At 35.9% G+C, this 21,441-nt stretch overlaps 1 protein-coding gene across 2 annotated transcripts in view; it reads left to right on the top strand.

The window, feature by feature from the left end:
* The window catches only part of DCAF12 (DDB1 and CUL4 associated factor 12-like protein), a 55,121-nt gene extending 36,770 nt beyond the window's left edge, over nt 1–18,351 (top strand). For both annotated transcript variants that reach the window (XM_081733645.1, XM_081733644.1), the window contains exons 6-7: nt 2,132–2,283; nt 13,941–18,351. In XM_081733645.1, coding sequence (XP_081589771.1) covers nt 2,132–2,283; nt 13,941–14,096 — 308 coding nt within the window. In that variant the 3' untranslated portion in view covers nt 14,097–18,351. The remainder of the gene's footprint in view (nt 1–2,131; nt 2,284–13,940) is intronic.
* The last annotated feature ends 3,090 nt before the right edge of the window (nt 18,352–21,441 follow it).

Raw genomic sequence — 21,441 nt, 5'->3', positions numbered from 1 at the left:
GCAAAAGCCTCACCTCCGCCGGTAGGGGCGGCAGGTCTCACTACCTCCCTTGATGAGGCCGTGACGAGATCGCATTTACTCTCCCAGATTCCGTGGCACCTGTTAGTTGCCCATTTGTAATATCCACCCGAAGCCTTGGTTTCCCGGTAGGTTGTTACCTGCATGTTCCTGCTGTTCATAAAAGGGGCAGCGGTATGCTGAGGGCATACGAAAAAGTAACATGATTTCACGCACCTCCCGAGTCCTGTCTTCCCCTCGCTAGTACTCCAGATATCACAATGCATGTATCCACAGGAGTTGCCAAGGGAGTCCGTCTCCTTTTCTCAGCACGGGCTTGGAACTGGTCATGGAGAAGTTACATATGTTAGTACGGTAACTGTTTATTTTCTTTTTTCATAATATTTTCTTCAAAGGGGGGAGGGGTTTAAAGCCTGGAAATTTATCCTTTACGTAAGCTACTTGTGAGAAAGGTTCTTTTGGATAGGTTTAAGTTGTCAATATAAAGAATTGTCCTAAAAGGTTAGGTATAAAACCTGCAATTACCTGGATTAAAGTTTTAAAATGTCCGTGCTCTTCTCAGTCATTTGTTGTACTTTGTCATAAAGAAAAAGAAATAAATGGGGGGTGGGAGAAAACATGAACAAGCATCATTGAGCTTCTTGAAGTTTAATCCTGATATCTGCAGATGAAAACCTAATCCTTTCTGTGTGCCACTTAGACTTAGTCAAAAGAACATTCCCATCCTCACTTTTACTAGATACCTTGGAAGAAAGTAATAGTTCGAACGACTGAAAATAGTAACTTTTAAACAGGATACTTGAAATAAGATAACGTATTATGTTTATAATGCTTGCAAATATTGCGTATTTCTTTAGATGGTCATGTAAATGTAGTTTAGTGTGTTTTCGTATATAGTTTATATTTTATGTAGAATTAGTTTAGTTGTAATTGTAGATTGTGGGTTAGTTAGGTTGAAGTTTGACGTTGCTTTTAGCACCAGAGTTTAACATCCGAGCCACATCTACTTGGACCCTTGCTCTAAGATTAATTTTAACAGATTTAATCAGTTGTAGTATTATTGCTATATCATATTTGGCCTTTTTTTTTTTTTTTTTTTTTTTTTTTTTTTTTCGATCTTCAAGTGAATCAAGAAATATACATTTCATGAGTACAAATGTTTATGTCTCGTTGATCTGACCCTTCACATTTTCCTTATCAAACATAAGTGGCCTCGAAATGTTTATTCATTTTTGAAAGTCTTGGAAATCCTAGAAATCCATTTTTCAGTCATGAATTCAACATGGAACGATAACTTACGCACGTAATACTATCGTAAGGTTTACAATAAGAACGTCAGAACTTTAAAATGAGATCACAAGAAATAATTAAATAAATCACAAGAAATAATTAAATAAATTATTATTATTTTATGGTGAAAAACAATCAGTGGTATTATGTTTTTTAAGATAATGTAGTTGTAATGTCCTCTTCTGCTTCGATGGGTGGGATGGATTTTGAAAATCCAGTTTGGACCGTTTGGTATATTGCGCTATAAATTCAAAGTGGTGCATTTAGTGCTTTTTTTCAGTTAGCGAATTGTTCGTGACAGGCCTAAAACTTGAGATAACTCAGTAGAAAATAATCTAGGTGTGGAAGGAGAGATCACGTGATCTGAGTGGCCAGTTCACATCACTGTTTCTCGACAGAGCGCGTCCGGGGAACGTTTCGTGCAATAGATCCAGTGTAATATAGTAAATGTGAGTAATTTCTATCTGCTGTTGTATTGTGTATCTCCTCAAGCTAGTTTGCTACAGACTACAGCGCACAGCTGTCACAGTTTTATCTCGCTAATCCAGTTAGTGTTGCCAGAAGACGATTTTAAAGCTCTTACTGGTAAACCCTATACATTGTAATTTTCAACTTAACCATTCTCAGCTTGTCGAGAAATGTATATTTTTCAGTTTGCCTAAATCCAGCAGAATATAGCAGTACGGTAATTATTTTCTTAGCCTGTTTTACTAAATATGTTTCTTAATAATATTTCAAATTGCAAGATTATTGAATTGTTCAGCATGGCACACAATTTTTAGTAATTAATGCCTTGCATTGATTGACATTTATATAATTTCAGGAATAAGATCGGCTAGTTTCCAAGGAAACATTCTAACTATTGGCACTGGAGTAGGTGTTCTTATGTTCTATGACCTGCGAGCGGGGAAGTACATGGAATCTAGTATTAATTCGAGCCGTGCTGTTGTCTTAAAAGCATCTAGAGGTTGGGTGGTAAGTAATTTCATAAAGCACGTGAAGAACTTTCATCTTCAGATCACAGGGTACCTTCCGAGGAAACAAAAGTTCTTCACGTGCACTTATGTTAAAGAAGGAAGTTGACTAAATAAATAAAATGAATATAGAGGAAAAGACAAACTAACATGATTTCAAATCTCGATTAGAAAAAAAATTTCATGTCATATGCCATTTTCATATACAACATATATACAGGGTGGTAGGTAACTCCACCGACAAACTTTGGGAGGTGATTCCCTATATGAAATGAAAGAAAAAAACTTATAAACATAGGTCGAAAAACGTCTCATTTCAGAGTTATGAACCGCCGAAAATTCGAAAAACCATGTTTCGAAACGCCCTGCCTTAGAAACTATAGGACCTATAACAAGCGGTTTAAGGAATTACACAGGAACTAGTATGCGAACTATCTAAATATCCATGTTTTACCATCCTCCGTTATCGGCGAAACGAACGCGTTATTATTACTTAAAGGGGTATCCCTATACCTCAATTTCCTTTTTACAGTTTGTTTCGCCGATAACGGAGGATGGTAAAACACGTATATTTAGATAGTTCGCACATTAGTTCCTTTGTAATTCCTTAATCCGCTTGGGATCGGTCCTGTAGTTTCTAAGGCAGAGCGTTTCGAAACGTGAATTTTCGAATTTTCGGCGGTTCATAACTCTGAAAGGAGACTTTTTCGTCCCATGTTTATTAGAACTCTTTCTTTCATTTCATATAAGGAATCACCTCCCAAAGTTTGTCGGTGGAGTTACTTACCACCCTGTATATATATATATATATATATATATATATATATATATATATATATATATATATATATATGGGTGCTTGGGGTCCCGGGTTCGATCCCAGCCCCCGCCAAGTGAACTTTGTGGTGGACAACCACCGTGTGCGTGGGTTTTCTCGGGGTTCTCCCGTTTCCTCCCACTTTCTTCATTCCACCATTTCATTCATTACTCATCATCACCGTCTCCTTTAGCCTAACCGGCATAACCGTGGGACTTAAAACTTAAAGATTTCATTTCATATATATATATATATATATATATATATATATATATCCCATTATCCGAACTCCAGTCATCTTGATAGATATCAGGAAATAAAAAATACTTTTTCCCAGAAATTAGAAAAGGTGTTGTCAGTCATCGTGATATGCACCAATTGCATCTCACGTACCTAATCATTTGTTACAATCTGTTGTTGTTCCGGAAGATAAAGCCAGGCTCGTTGCTTCCTCATCTCCCGAAGCGGGTGCATGGTTGATTGCGATACCTTCCCCGCCTTTAGACCTTCATTTGTCAAATGAAAGCTTTCGAATTGTTGTTGCCTTACGTTAAGGTTTAGCTGTTTGTGACTCTCATTGCTGTCCAGCTTGTGAGGATCGGGTTAAGCAACGTGGTCTGCGTGGTCTTTCATTCACGAAAGCGCTGGTAGATACGCCCGACAGCCCTCCATTAATGATATAATACTACGAGCCCTTAACACTGCTGGAATTCCTTCAAAACAGGAACCTTCTGGTTGCTGTCGTTCGGATGGAAAGCGACCTGATAGCATGACATTGCTTCCATGAATGAAAGGGAAATGCTTATTATGGAACTTCACATGCGCTGATACATACGCTCATTCAAGTCTTCCTCTATCTGTAATGAACGCTGGAGCTGTTGCTAATCGCAGAGAAGCTTAAAAACAAAGAAAATAGTACAGCCTTCTCTAAAATTTTGTTTTCACTCTTGGCTATTGAGACTAGTGGAACTTGGGGTGAAAGAAGTCTTGAATTTATTAGGGAGGTAGGAAGACGCATTTCTTGCGTTTCCGGCGAAGTTCGTTCCACGTATTTTCTAATACAGCGCATAATTATTTCTATCCAATGTGGCAATGTCTCATCGGTCCTTGTCAGTTCACCACCTGGAAAGGAACTGGATGAAGTGTTTAACTAATAAAAATAGTTTATATATATTACTACCTGGACAGTAGGTTTTTTTTTAATTTATTTTTTATTTTTATTTATTTTTTTTAGATCATTCCCAGGTAATATGAAATTCGTTCTGGTGAATTCCGTCTGGTAAAATCCTTTCAAATATTCTATTAGCAAGATTGACCCCATACGCAGATGAAATTATTGGAGATTATCAGTGCGGATTTAAACGAAATCGATCAACTATCGACCAAATATTTACCATTCGCCAAATACTCGAAAAAAAGTGGGAATACAATACCCTGGTACATCAACTATTTATTGATTTTAGAAAGGCGTACGACTCGGTTAGGAGAGAAACATTATACAACGTTCTTACCGAGAAAGCTAATTAGATTAATTAAGATACGTTGAATTAAGTCGCAAAGTAAAGTTCAGGTAGGAAAATTTTTGTCCACGAGCTTTCACATCGAAAATGGCCTGAAACAAGGAGATACGTTGTCGCCATTATTATTTAACTTTGTTCTGGAACACGCTATAAGGAAAATCAAAGATAGCAACCAGGGCCTAGAGTTGAACGGTATTCACCAGGTTATGGCATATGTTAATGATGTAAATTTAATAGGGGATGATAGGAGAACAATAGAAAGAAATGCAGACATCTTATTAAACGGTTGCAGGGACATGGGTTTAGAAGTAAATGCAGAGAAAACTGAATACATGGAAGTGCGTCGGGACCATAATACAGCAAATTATGAATGCGTTAAAATATTAAATAATACTTTTGATAAAGTGGATAGTTTCAAATATCTAGGATCAATATTAACAGAGGGAAATCATATTTACGAAGAAATTAAATGTCGACTAAAAGCAGGGAATTCGGGTTACTATTCGGTTCAAAATCTCTTGTCGTCGCGAATTCTGTCGAGGAATCTGGAGCTTAAAATATACAAAACGATAATCATGCCTGTTGTTCTGTATGGTTGCGAAATATGGTCGCTTAGTCTGAGGGAAGAACATAGACTGAAAGTATTTGAGAACAAGATCCTGAGACGAATATTCGGACCCAAGAGAAACGGGAATGGGGAATGGCGGAAACTTCATAAGGAGAAACTACATAATTTATACGGTTTCGCAACATTGTTAGGGTCGTCAAGTCTAGGAGGCTTAGGTGGGCGGGTCATGTAGCTAGAATGGAAGAAAGTAGAAACGCTTTCAAAGTCTTGACTGGAAGACCAATCAGAAAACGACCATTAGGAAGACCGAGGCGCAGATGGGAGGACAATATTAAGATGGATCTCGCAGAGATTGGAATACAAAGTAAAAATTGGATGCAGTTAGCTAAGGATAGAGGTCAGTGGAGAGCTGTTGTGAACGCGGCCTTGAACCTCCGGGTTCCATAGGCCATAGAGTTAGTTAGTTAGTTCTGGCGAATTCCTCTTGTTTAGGCAGGGAAATGAATTATTTATTTGATATTTTAAACTTTTATACATATGTTTAAATTTTATATACTCCGATGTTTTGATAATTATATGTATTCTCTAAATTAATGCAATTCTGGCGATAAATTTTTTTCCAAAATCTAAAAACTTATCGAAAAGCGAACTATATGTATTCGATCATAAAAATATAATTTTCTTGAAATTCTTATTTAAATTAATGTAAAAAAAAATGTATATTTAATTGGAATTTTTTATCGTTTTAAAAATTGTTTGTAGTAAAAGTGATCTTTTGTTAACATATATTACCCCTATCTCTTTATTAAACAAATATGATTTTACAGATTTTATTTTTATTTATTTATTTATTTATTTTAACTTACAATATAGCCTTTATGGATGATTTCCTCAGTTACCCGGACTTTGTATATCTGGATTACTTCCAGAACTCGTTAATCTAAATAATTTAAGTTTCACTTGGTTTGTGACTACGCTTTATAGGTATTGTATCCCACTAACTAGTGGTTACGCTGAAAACATATTTTGAAAGCATAAGCTAAGGTTTACATACATCGTGTTTATGTAAACCATGTCAAATTATGGAGTTCTTCATTCTCAGGCCGTATTTAAGGAAATAAATCTGGAGGGAAGCCATTGAAACGAAATAGAAAACACATCATGTATACGGAAGAAGAGCCAAAATAACAATAAAGTTTTGAAGGAGTTACCACAGACCTAAATTTCTATTTCCGAAAAAGAAAGCAAAGACTCATTCAACTTCCAGGCATATTAATAGAAAGTATAGTTTTATTTTCAATCTAAAGAAAGCGCTTCTACCTATAATTTATATTATAACATCTTTACTAGTATCTAACAGGATGATATATGATTGAGATTTTGAGAGACGTCCCATATATTGATGTAAATCATATAAACAATTATGGGTATTTTTATGTGCAGCATAAACAAGTTTCCACCTTTAATCATATGAAAATTGTGACAAATCAAGACAGCGGATTATTGTTCTGCAAAATTCGTATCGTGTTAAATAGAATGCGTCTGCAGAGATGCGCATATAGAATCAGTGAGTCGAGGAAGGAAGGAGAAACAACCCCGTCACACCACTAACAGAATGAACAGACACCTTACGGACAGCATAAATAATACTGATCATGTAGCCACATTAAAACACTCACGCCCTAATTAGGAAATGTCCAGAGAATCCTTTTGTTTTTTTGTGACGCCTATTTTTGCGGCCTTCTTTGCATACCGTATGCCTCTGCGACTGAAATGGTACCGAGAACATCACAAAGTGGCGCGACATCCTTTTCGACAATTCTTGCCTCTGTCTCCAGCATCATGATGGTCATATCCGTGCTGGCAGTATCGTAACGGTAAGCTGAGCGAGGCATACATTATGCATTACCTGACTAACTAGGTTCAAGCATTATGTAATGAAGGTTTTGAATTAAGTTTCCCTTCACGCCTAATAGGCATTGACGGGACGTTGATCAAGTCTGTTACTACGCTGAAGTGTTGGAGCTTGCTTCTGCAGTTTCTAAATGGGGTCATTTTCCAACAAAACAATAGCGACTACATTGACACAACTACTGATAATTCCCAAATGGATATCTCATCCCATTTCTTCCTTTGTTCTAGCTTTCATCTGACTTCTTGCATGTTGAATAGGTCTAGTGCATGATCACTCGATGACTCGCACACCAGAGACCTCCAGTTGTCACATTTCCAAACCATTGGCTGGTGATACCCAGGAGAACATGCATTATCTCTTTCTTTGCATGACACTTCGCAGCACTTGATGTACATCGTATCGCCAGCCGATACTGGCTTTGTAAGTTTTGCTAAGCTCCCCAGATACTGTAGCACATCACACACAACTGTTAAGTGTAGCCATTTCATCCTTGTACTGTAAAGTATCCGTTTACCAAATTTAGAGTCACTAGCCCTTTTCTTTCCTAGTGCTTCAGTTGTAGTGGCCATAAGTGTATTATATGAGATATAAAACTTATTTTCTTACATATGATACTAGATTTGCAAGTACAACAATAGTTCATGTGATCTGAATGGCTGAACACCAGGGTTGGCTGGTTTAAACCAAGGTGGTTTAAACCAAAAAGAAAGGAAGAAAGAAAAAAAAAACGAAAGATGCTTTAAATCGTATGAACTTCATGGTGACGTTTCCACATATCAAACCATCTGTATTAGTTTTATATCTTTTTCACCTTTTAATCAAGGTGTCCCATGTTCAATTCTCGGTCGAACCATAACCCTTCTTTCATATGTAAACCAAGTAGCGATTTGGATGTCACTTTAAAGCGAAAGTCTTCTTTATAACCTCGGTATTACATAAAAATGTTGAGCCTAAACATACGAAACGAAGCCAAATTGTATGTTTTTGCTTGCCTGAATGCTTGTTGCTTTATAAAGAAGCAAAGGTTGCCTAAATGTATTGATAGACATTGGCAAACTTTATCGACTGCCTACGTAGCTTTCATCATTAGCTTGGATTGGACTTCGTTTTAATTTTATTGAATGATATCTACATACTAAATTTGGAATTTAATACCTCAGTTTTATCGTACTGATTATGATACGTTGACCTTAGATTTTACATCCAAAGCAATAACAGGATTTTCTTTGCATTTAAAGTAATAACAGGATTTTCCCAATGGCTAACGCGGGTGTTTCCCGATTTATATGTAATTCTGTATAGTGGTTTCACTTGTGCAACTATTTATCTTTTTATCCTGAAATGACTCTTGACAATTATATTAACAAGTATGTAAAGATCAGTATAACGTATTTTTATCAGGAGTCCTTCGTGAGTCAGTCGGCAGACTCATTGCATTTGTGGCCAATTAGTCCCGGTTTCGAGTCCAAATGGAGGACAATTTCTCTTGGATGTAAGCCGGGAAGCTGTTTGGGTCGCGCTTTAAGCTTATAAAACCCCTTCCAGCATAACCCTGTCGTATAATAACACCAAGGCGAAACAAACTTATTTCTGTCCATATGTAATATAATTACATAGAGCAAATTATTTAAACCAAAAAACCTGATTAAAAAAAAAAAAGGTTTAAACCAAAAAAAAAACTTTTTTTTTTTTTTCAATAAAAACCATGGTTTTTGCCAACCCTGCTGAACACTAACTTGAAGGATGAAAGTGTGTGGCTGATCTAGGAACGAACTGGATTTTGTATTGGTTGGTGAACCGGTACGGTAAACTAGAGATCGAATTCAGTCCTCAGCCCAGTTACATTGTTTGCCCAAGGTTCACACTGACCTTGAAAGTCAGGCAAATTAAAATGAGGCAGAGAAGGTCAGGAAAATGCGTCACAATATACTGAAAATCAAGAACATTTGCTATATTGTACAGAAAAGTCAAGATATTTTTTAGTTACCCACAGAACATATGACAAATGCCCCAAAGAATCAAGACATTAAAAAAAAGATTATGATCATTTAAAAAAAAGTTCAGAAATACAGAAGTTTGAGAAGCTTCGAAAGGTTTTAAAACTTCAAACTTTGAAAGATGAAGAGAAAATTAAATAAAAAATTCAAATGCTACAGAAGAAAAAAATAGGTTCGTTGGTTTCACAATTATGGTATATGTTATGAGTTTTTTCAGAATGCGAGATACTAAAGATACCGTTGTGTATAATTATTGTTTGGTTTTGTCCTAAAAGGCGGATGAACCACAAGCTGGTCAGTTATTGCTATTATTATTATTATTATTATTATTATTATTATTATTATTATTATTATTATTATTATTATTATTATTATTATCCAGGACGGGAATAAATATAATGATGGGTCTTTCTGAGTAAAACATTCCGGAGGTAAAATAGTCCCCCGTTCTGATCTCCGGATGCCGGGAAGAATCTTGAAAGGAAAAAATAATAACGTTAATTTCAATTTAGGAACCTGGAACGTACGAACTTTATGACGTGCGGGTAAACTTGAAAATTTAAAAGTGAAAATGAATACATGTAAAATGCCCCCTGTCGATATTTGCATGGCATAAAATTCGCCGTTTTGTATCTATTAGTTTAAAAGTTACAAGACCGTATCAAGATAAATGATCAACCCTGTTTATAGATAGAGGACCATACGCCAACTCAGTGATGAATACAGATTAAAAAAAAAAAGAAAAAAAGGTGTTGAGAGTAGGTGTTTTTCAATTGTCACAGCCCCACACACATCGCCATCTTAATCTTTTTCAAACGATGATGGAACTGTAGACTTATTTTAAGGTTCAGAATGTCGCTTTCCAGATCCTCCTGATGTGGTTTCCTGAATGTAGAAGGTGATCATTGGTTTAGTACTTTCTTTCCTTCTTCTGGTGCTTATATAGAATCGATTGTGATTTACCTAATTTCAGTTGAAATATATATATATACTTCGAAGAAACGAATAATCTCACCCAAAACTGAGGACGACGACTATATATAAAAATATAGACCAGAGCATATGAGAAATATCACACCATTAAAGCATCTAGAATTTAATACTGACGACACAGGCAACATCTACTCCTTAGAGCCACATGAGTGATTACCGATGCAGGACTCAACGCAGCAATATTTATATATAACAGGTTCGGCATTTTACTTCGCTCGAACTACCTATCCACAAGGCGGTTTCCTACTATGACATCACCGTGATTATATAATTATAAATTGACCTGGTTATCTATAGATGCTGACTTTTCAGGAACATTTCCCATGTTTAGTTCTGAACCAGACATTACTATAATATCTATCAGCCATCGTCATCATAACGGAATTTAAGGTGATTTAACTATCAATTGATCATTTTATCAATAAATTATTCAGCAGAAGATTAAAATGATATAAGGATGGATAACAGCATATTGTAGGGAGAGATTAAAGCAGTTGAAAGACCCTGAACTTGTTTACTCGTACATATTTTCTATCGTACACATTGCAAAATTATACTTTAAAATTTATGAGTTGAATGATTTAGTGAGAGAGTTACAACTTTCGAAAGAGAAAGCTCTACTTTTGGGTGCTAGACTCAGAGTGGAATTTACTGGCTCCTGGAACTACTTACACTCAGTACAGGAGAAAGAACGAGCCCTTTTCAGAATACTACAGAATGGAAGGTTCCCTTTGTATGCACGGACATCAATGGTCTGATAAATGAATTAGAAATTTAACATGATCCATCCGATTGGCGTATTTTCATAGATTCATCTAAGTACAGTCTGAAAGCAGTTTTACTTCATAATGGAAATAAGCTGCCGTCTATTCCTGTGGCACACTTTGTTTCGATGAAAGAGACTTACGAGAGTCTCGCACTCATTTTAAATCGTATTAACTACAAAGAATATGGTTGGCAAATTTGCGGAGATTTGAAAGTTATTGCAATATTACTTGGTCTGCAAGGTGGATTTACAAAGTACTGTTGTTTTTGTGTCTTTGGGATTCAAGAGCCACAGGAAAACATTTTTCACAAAAAGATTGGTCCCCCAGAGAGACATTTAAGCCCGGTACCAACAGTGTCAAGTATGAGCCTCTGATCGATCCAGCCAAGGTGCTGCTTCCACCTCTTCATATTAAGTTGGGCCTCATGAAGAATTTCGTAAAAGCTATGGACAAAGAAGGTGAAGGATTTAAGTATCTTAGACAGTGTTTTCCAAAACTAAGTGATGGCAAATTAAAAGAAGGAGTTTCCACAGGACGTGATATTCGCAAACTTATCCATGACGAATTGTTTGAACAGAGTTTAAACGACAAAGAGTTAAATCCCTTGCGTGCTTTTGTTCAAGTTGTAAAAGTTTTTTTGGGGCAAAACTAAAGCTCAAAATTACGACACTCTGCTGCAGCAACTTCTGGTCGCATATGAAGCTCTGGGATGTCGCATGTCTTTGAAAATCCACTTTCTGCACTCCCACCTCAACTTCTTTCCAGAAAATCTTGCAGATGTAAGCGACGAAATGAGAGAACGGTTTCACCAGGATATAAGAACGATGGAAACTCGATATCAAGGACGTTGGGACCCTGCAATGATGGGGGACTATTGCTGGTCGGTGAAGAGAGAGGACCCAACATTTCATAAAGAAAAAAGTAAAGCAGATGGTGTTATTTGCAGCTCTAAACATTAGACTTTATAATTTACTCTGTGTATGTAAATGCTAATAGACCTACACTAACAGAATATATATAGTTTTTTTAGTGCTAATACACAAACAGAATATATAGTTTTTTTGATTCAATAAATTAATTTTAAGAATTTTCAAAACTGAATGTCGTTCTTGACCAACTGTCGAAATGAAGTTGATTCCCTTTCGGCACGCAAACAGCTCATTGACCGGTATACTTCATGATAGCTCATTTTCCCTATTATGGTAAATCTGGCAACTATGTGTTACACAAAAATGCGAGCTAATGTAAAATGGATATCATATTCATATTCAGGGACCTAAAATTAGTCAGAATCAATGAGTTTCGTTTCTGTAACTTTTCAAAAGTTTAAAAACGTCGGCCTGTGTTATCAGTTAATTGTGACGTTGATGACTGAACGGGAAAACTTCCGCCACTGAAGACCGCTGATCATTCATTGGAGCTAATTCATCAGTTATTAACAGTCTGTGATAATGGTGACTGGATGGTGACACTTCCTCTGAACGCCGCCTCTGCAGGTTAATACCATTCTGTGAAACAGTATTCGATGCAATTAATTGATGTCTATTTCCACTGTAATGCGACGCTGACGATTGACGCAATAAACCTTGATTGCCCTCTACCACTGAAGATCCTTGGCCAATACGCGCGGCTGAAGGACGCTGACGTTGCTGTGAAACTGACTGTCGTCTGTTACCCTTGAATTGTGATGCTGATGATTGGCAAAATAAATCTTGATTACACGCCGCCACTGAAGATCCTTGACTTCTAGGTATTACTGTTGGACGCTGACCTTACTGAAGAGCCGACAGACATCTATTACCCACAGACTGAGACACTGAAGACTGACTACATAAATCATGATTGCTCTCCACTGCTGAACACCCTTGACCAGTGTGTACTACTGACCTACGACGATTATTAAAATTCCGAGATGTCTGAAGTGGCCCTCTTCCATTATTTTCCGCCACTGATGATCTGTGTTGCATGGTGGAGGTAGGTAGAATAATAGACGTGGTACCCTGGGATCGCTTTCTCCGCCACTAGACCTCAAGCTCTGATGACCACTCTCAAGTTGGCATTTAAGAGAGACATCATGCGGTGAAACTGATAACTAGTTAAACTTGCGATCTCAGTACCATTAGATGATCACAAACATTCATTTTTTTAAAAATACAATGTTCCGCTTCACTGGTGCTGAAAAGGTGAATTGTCGCGCGACTTCGACAGCGACAGAAAAAAAAAAAAAATTGTCGTCGTCTTCTGCGGAGGTCCATACAGATGGTGAGCTTAGACAAAGTCCACCATTTTTTATTGAAAACCACCCATTTCCAACACCTTTCTTCTCTATTCATTTTTGTTTTATCTTTACTCATAACAAGAGTTGGAGTATGGTCCTGGACTTTTAATACACCCTATATATACACACACAGGGCGGTAGGTAACTCCACCGAAAGACTTTGGGAGGCGATTCCTTACACGAAATGAAAGAAAAAAGTTCTAATAAACATGGGCCGAAAAACGTCTCCGTTCAGAGTTATGATCCATTGAAAATTCGAAAAATCACTTTTCAGAACTCCCTAATTTAGAAAATATAGGACCTATCCCAAGCGGTTTAAGGAATTACACAGGAACTAGTATGTGCTCTATCTAAATATCCATGTTTCAGAATTCACCGGTACCAGCGAAACGAACACACTATTAGTACTTAAAGGAGTATCCCTATATTTCAACTTCCTTTTTACAGTTCCTTTCACCGATAACGGAGGATGGTGAAACATGGATATTTAGATAGAGCGTATACCAGTTTCTGTGTAATTCTTTAAACCGCTCGGGATAGGCCCTATAGTTTCTAAGCCAGAGCGTTTTGAATTGTGATATTTCAAATTTTCGGTAGTTCATAACTGAAAGTAGACGTTTTTTGACCCATGTTTATTAGAACTTTTTTTCTTTCATCTCGTATAAGGAACCGCCTCCCAAAGTTTTTCGGTGGAGTTACCTACCACCCTGTATATATACTTCTAAGTGGGTGAAGACTTAGAGAAAATATGGTATAATAAAATCCTTAAATTACAAGTTTATTAATGTTTACTTGCTTTTCAGTTTCCAGATGATGATTTTATCGACGTTATTCAACATCTGAAATATACACCAGCAATCTATACACACTGTTATGATTCATCCGGTACTAGACTATTTACAGCAGGTGGTCCACTCCCAGCGAATCTCTATGGAAATTATGCTGGTCTCTGGCAATGAAAAAAATAAGAATGTATTTCGAATAGTGTATGTACAAGGTAAAATAATTGAATGGAACAAGTAGTGAGTGGCATGTGGGAAAATACAATTTTCCTGCGTGTGCCAGTAAAGAAAACGCAAATCGTGTGTGCCAGTTGAAAAGGAAGAAGTGCGAAGCATACATATTTGTATAGCGAAAAATTAAACAATTGATCCTTCAAGCGGATTACGAACAAGTAAAAGAAGGAGTGTAAGTTTTACTAATTTTTGTACAATATGTAATTAGAACTATGGAAAAATCTGAATGGAAATGAATTCATTTTCGAAGTGAAAGAATTCGAACAGCATGCTTTGACATATTTATATATAGTTTTGGTGCCAAAAAAGCTTCGATTGCAGAGTTGGAACTGTTAAAAGCTTCGTGTTAAACATTGAAAAAAATATTCTGAACATACAGGTGTGGATAACGCGGTAAATTTTATATTAAACTTCGGTTATAAAAGATATTAACTAATGCTTAAAGGTTTAGTGCTAAAACGTTTAATGAATTCACTCTTCTTTCTCTGTTTTTACGAAGTGATTCATGTATAGATCGACAACTAAAATCTTCCAATATTTTTATCTTAAGAATGTGATGCTAAGTGAATGTGGTCCTCTTTTCCTCATACATATAAGAGAAATAAATATTTCATTCTTAGTGTGTTGTGTGGTCGGCCAACAGTTAAATTCAGTAACATAAAGGACTCCCTTGGTCAACTGTACATTGTATGTTAGCTTAAGGGATAGATACTGTAACTCTTAGCTCTTTTCTTTCCAGTTGATCCTTATATATTAGTACAGACTAAATTGTATTTTTTCTCTTTTGCTGGGTGGTTATAAATCCTATACATAGACAAATACAACAAATGTGATGAATTACAATATACATGTTTATTGTTCTTTGCACCGTTAAAAGTACAGCATCATGAAGAGAAAACATATTTATTATGAGGTGGATTCGTGAGTGTTGCTTCATTTCAATCAATTTGCACACAGGCTTTCGTTATGCGGTGCTTGAGATGACCCATATTGTTAATTTTCGTTGATTATACCTTTGCATTCTACATGCCAAAGAAATTAGGAAGTTAGATCAATTAAACGGGAGCCCGTTATTATTATTGTACAGCTTTATGACATTTTGAGTCTAGTGACACGCGTGTGTTAATGATTATATATACAAACAGTAACTCTTGTAAAGTCATCTATAGAAATGAATTTGATACACAATTTTTGGTTATGACTGTTAGATATGTTTCTTCTAGTGACCTGCGTTACAACGCAGATCTGTGTTTTCTTTCAATATAATTGCTGCGCAGGTGGGCATTAGAATCATCTTGAGAAAGACTTACAATTACTACCCCCAAACTACAATTGAGGTCACGAATTCCCGATCCAGCAGGAGAGCCTTGGTTACTTGGATAAATGCAAATGATAAATTATGGAAATGTTAAAGGAATCATGTTTGCAGGATGCGGAGACGTAACTTTGCTAAGATGATGATAAAATGCAGTAAATGTCTTTTGCATTTTTTTTTATCATCGTAAGTGAATGCAAAACTTATTTCTTTCCAAAGTGGATATCTTCGATATTATAATCGGTAAGTTGAATCCTTTTAATGTTGAAGGTGCCACAATTAATGTGTAGTCATATGTGTATACTATAAAACTTTTATTATTTTTTTAAAAAAAATTAATGTTGTTAATAATCTTATTGTGATTGAGTATCCCTTAAATGTCTAAATGATTGTGATGGGGAACTGTAGGTTGTAATTTTTTAATGTTCTTTAACCCCTGGTGTGTTAGTTGTGGGTTTTGTCATGATTAATTGCACTGGTGCCACACATTATTCACTCCAGAATATACCTCCTGGTATATAAATAAACTTCACAATTAGTTTAAAGTTTTTTTTAGGTATTTGAAAATTACAGGATAGAAATGCCTTTTCTATGTATTCCGTCAACCGAAAACCGAATATACAGTAATTTGTATTCATTTTACTATTAAAAATTTTTCATGGCTTATCCAATCTTATGAATTGCAAAGTAATAATTCATTCAAGTTGACGGAAACACGTATCCCATAATTACCTTGAAGTTCAGTTCTATTTTTTTAAACAATAACCACGCTCTTTCCTCTTTTGCAACAAACCGTGTCTAATTAGGATTTCAATTAAAGCCTCAATTCTACCCTAACATATACAAATGTTTATCTGTCCTCTTTTAAGCTGAAACTGGATTTTTTATTAATTAGGTTTACAAAGATTAACGATTTTTTACAAACATGTATTCAAGGTGAATTAACATATTAGACACTCGATTCAACCTACTAGGCATTTAAGGGATGCTCAGAATGTTGTAAAAGGTGTTAAGGCTATATACAAAATTTAAAAATAAAAGAAAATATTAAAACCGAAATTCAACTCTGATTCTGGTGACTTTAACAATAGATAATGTGGACTTATCAATTTTCATGTTCAAATCGGAAAGACTGAAGTTTTGCATTAATTTTACATTTATCGACATTTGCCGTATTCATTTGTCATGACTAGAGGTGTTAATGAATATCTTCTTACAACATCTGAAAAGTTCATCCTTCACTTCGTGCAAATATGATCCTTTCTAATCTTAATAAAGTGTTCATTTTTCCTTTTATACCGCTTTTGTTTTGATGTGTTTCAAATGAGCGAGATCAAAGATTCATAACCACAAAAGCAATTTGGAAGGTAGTAATATTTAAGTTCGTTTCTTAAAACTATTTGTACATTATTGTATAAAAAAATTTTTTATTTTAAAAACATGTTGGGAGTTTTATTTTTAATACTTTTTTCGTAATTGAACATTTTTTGAATATAAAACTTTTTAAATATTATTTTTTGGTGGTTTTCGTTGCTTCTGTTCTAGTAAGAAAATTGTAAGCAATGCTGCCAGATAAGCAGCGCTGTCAGAAATATCCTGAAATTAGAAAGAAGGAAAAACAAAATAATTTCGTTGTTTAGATTTATTCTGTTCATACTTTTTTTTTAATTATAAGACAACGTAATTGGCTATAATTTTCTCTTTTGATGTTTCTGACTGATAAGCAGCATACAGAAAGTGTACCCAATATGTCTTTAGTTTCAAGATAATGTACGGACGCCAATAACGGTGCATACGTGCCCGATATTTAACTCCTTTCTCAGTGAAGCTAGATAAAAGTGACTGGACCGTTTTGGAAACTGTTTTTGACGACTTGAAGAGAACTACTTTTACTTACAAAAATACCCAAATTTAACGTTGTCCCTAAGTATTCACAAAAGTATATGCATTTGGTGAGTATGCGTTTCAGAAGACAGCTAAACTGTACAATGTGACGTTGCTCTTTATCCTGAATAATTAGCAGATAGATTTAGAGAATAGTTCAGTACCGAGGATCATAGTCAGGCAAATAGGGAATATGTGTAAATTATCTTCAGTTTTTAATTACACTAGCAAACACTGCTTGTTCAGGTATACAGTTCTGTAAAAGAACTAGGATTATTATAGGCCTATGTTAATTTGACTTCTATCTATCAGATTGTTATAATGGTATTTTAGCAAAAGTATAATTTACAAATCTATTTTGTGAATCATAATGAACTAATGTGAAAGTATTTTCAAATTAGCCTTTAATTCTTGTCCTTTTTAATTGTTACGGAAGATTTTATCATGGAGAAAGTTCTTTGAAGAAAGAAAGGACAAATAAATACAATGCTTAACCCTGTGCGTTAATACATATGCTGGATATATATAAATAAAATAAGTTAACTCAGGTAACACAGTAAAAGGCGAGATAATGTATGGTGTATATTAAAAAATACGGAAAAAATGTACATATATATTTATATATATCCGTATTTAGGCAACTTATTTAGTAGGCTACATTGAAAAATACATTATTATTTTGTATAAATGTATATGCAGTGTAAATGGATGTTTTTATTTCCTTTTCAAATATTTTTCTTTTTTTAAGATTTCCTTACAGCTTAGTGTACTAACATCTTGTTTCTTCATGCAACTGATCGAATATTTTATAATATTTAGTGAAATGCGACACGTTATTTTGTATGTGAGAATCTGTATCACTGTGAAATCCTTGTGCGGGTCTTTTAGAAAAAGTATTGATCTATTGATAATTTAGTGGATAGTTTCGTCCCATTGCGTACGTAGTTAGTTAAAGTATTACTTAATGCATGAAGCTGCACATTATTTTATTGTTAGTATGTTAAGAAATTTTACAGTAAAAAAATTGCGTACTTTTAATGATCTTTTTGCCAAGGACGTTAATATTTTTTTTTACTTATTATTTTCTCTTCGATAACGCATACTGTCCTCGGGAGTTAAAAAGAAGAAAATAAGGAAAAAAATAGATAATGAGGGGGGCAAAGGAATGAAAAGATATGGAAGGATAAAATATTAAACACATTATACTTGATTACAACACTTTTCAATGGGACCGTGGTGGCTCAATGGTAGAGCGTTCACCTTGGTTCGATCCCAGCTCATGCCAAATGAACTTTGTGACGGACAAACATCGTGTGCGTGGGTTTTCTCGGGGTTCTTCCTTTTCCTTCCATTTTCTTCATTTCACCCTTTCCTTCATTTATCACCGTCTCTTTTGGCCTAGCTGGCATAATCGTGGGACGTAAAAATTAAAGATTTCGTTTTCACAACACTTTTAAACGAAAAAGTTTGAAATACTGCTCGTTATTCATTTATAGTATTTTCCTGTATCTATTTGTGTATTATTATTTTGACTACAACTTATTACTAAAGTTTCTGCTCACAGAAGCAGAAAGATGTTTCGATTTATCTCTTATAATTCTTTTACTGTTGGAATAAATAACTCCAATATACAGTAATAAACTGCTTTTTTCTAAATCATTTATGTTCTACGTATTACATACATACATACATACATGTTATGTACGGTAAACCTAGCATTTGAGGGACTAATGGCGGCGAAAGGGTGTTCGTAAAACCGGAAGTCCTATGATTCAAGGTCCGTTAGGTCGATAGTTTACTGTATATTCAAATTTAACAAACTGTTACATATAACCAAACGTTTTTATTTTCTTCTTTTCTTCTTCTATACTCCGACAGCAAACTATTGCCTCGAAAGCTTAAAAATGGTCGCTTAGAATCTTCAGTAACAGTTGTTTCATTTAAGTGCTGTAGTATACACCGAGTGGGTATTAGCTTCTTGACTTCATAGTCAACGAGTTCCAGATTCGACCATCAGCAATCTATTTCCAGTATAATATGGCTTCATTAACTATCTTCGGAACTTTGTTAACCCTCGGAACACCAAAATCATTTGCGTATGATGAAACGCCAAGATTGAGTAAGTTTCCGCTGAATATATATATATATAGATAGATAGATAAATATATAGATAGATAGATAGATATACAGGGTGCGGCACGTAAAACCGGCCCGTAAAGTGAACACATAAAATGAAATGCAATGTATTGAATATGACTATTCACCTTCACAGCAGGTGCTGAAAGTGTCCTCCGCCCACTTCAACACACATATGAGCACGATTGAGGAGATTCATATATACCCTTGTCAGTTCTTGTGTTGTAATGCTATTGGTGACATCCTGGTTCCTGGTCTTGAGTTCTTCAATTGTGTGTGGATTTGTTTCGTATACTCTTCCCTTTAACAGTCCCCATAAGTAAAAGTCACACGTGGACAAGTCTGGTGACCGAGGAGGCCACAAGCCTTTGATGATTGTCCTCTCTGGTGTAAACATCTCATGCACAAGGGACAATGATGCAACTGATGTGTGGCATGTTGCACCGTCCTGCTGAAAGTAACATAACTGACGCTCCTCTTCGGTCAAGTGTGTATAAAACTCCTCCAGGATTCCCATATACACGTCACTGTTCACTGTCGTCTCAAAGAATATGGGCCCAATAACGCATGTGACGGAAATGGCACACCAAACACCAATCTTCTCATCATGCAAGGGTACCTGGTGGATTACGTGTGGATTTTCTGTCGACCAATACCGGTTGTTTTGGGAATTTACGTACCCAGACAGGTGGAACCACGCCTCGCCACTCATGATGAGCATTAGTGGATCCAAGAAACCACTGGCAACATTGCTCAACAGCCATGAACAGAAATGCACCCTCTTCTGCAGGTCAGGCTCCTTCAGTTCTTACACAACACTTATCCGGTACGGTTTTAACTTCAGTCCCCTTAAAACACGTCTGCAACTTCTCTCACTCGCATGAACCTGTTGACTCAATCTCCTGGTTGACTTTCGAGGACTTCTTGTCATTATCTCCTCCACCTGCATCTTTAATTCAGGTGTGCAGACAGATGGTCGTCTTTTCCTGGGAGCATTTTGAACCGATCCTGTACGCCGCCATTTTTCAATCAATTCCTGAATGGTGCTTTTTGCTGGCACAGAACGTCCTGGAAATTTCTCCCGAAACAAATTCTTTGTTTTCACAAAATATCCAGTGAGAATGAACCCTTCAACAATGGCAACACGCTCGGGTATCGAATACGGCATTATCACACACTGACACTCACCCAGCTTAACACAACGAGGCCTTTTTCTCAACTGGTTTCGACAAGTTTCACTGGCTGCGGCTGCACGTGACTGCTGCAGGTCACGTAAGTCGACCCGACCTCGACACGCCATCTCTTGGTAGGAAGGTAGATTATTTAAGTGTTGCCAAAAACACAATATACCAGAATATTACTTCGGGCCGGTTTTACGTGCCGCACCCTGTATATATATATATATATATATATATATATATATATATATATATATATATATATATATATAGGGTGTTTCAAAAGAACACCGACAACGTTGTTTGGGAGGCGATTCGTGACACCTGATAAGACGAAAAGTATAGGCCAACCTGGGTGCACAAATGCTTCGTTTCGGAGTTATAGGCTGCCAAAAACATGAAAAAATGAACTTTGGAGGTCCATCTATAGCTCCAATACTATGGAACCTACTGTAGCCGGGTCAAGACTTTATGTAGGAACTAGTTTGTGCCCTACCTAAATATCCATGTTTCAGAATTGTGGGGTACTTCCGCAACAATTTTTATAGAGGTAGTTGATGTGTACTTCAAATTATATGCGCGTAGCGAAACTCCCTCTGTAAAAATTGTTGCATGAGTACTTTTGGATTCTGAAACTGTAATTTTTTGGATAGCGCTCATTAGTTTATAAGTGAAGCTTTGATCCAACTACGATAGGTCCCATAGCTTTGGATCTATAGAGTTTTAAAGTTCATGTTTTCGGTAGCCTATAACTCCGAAAGGAAGCATTTGTACA

Source organism: Thermobia domestica, chromosome 12 (assembly GCF_964235325.1).
Source record: "Thermobia domestica chromosome 12, izTheDome1.hap1.1, whole genome shotgun sequence".
Taxonomy (NCBI): domain Eukaryota; kingdom Metazoa; phylum Arthropoda; class Insecta; order Zygentoma; family Lepismatidae; genus Thermobia; species Thermobia domestica.
The sequence above is the reverse complement of the archived record's forward strand: the minus strand, read 5'-3'. Positions and strand labels throughout refer to the sequence as shown.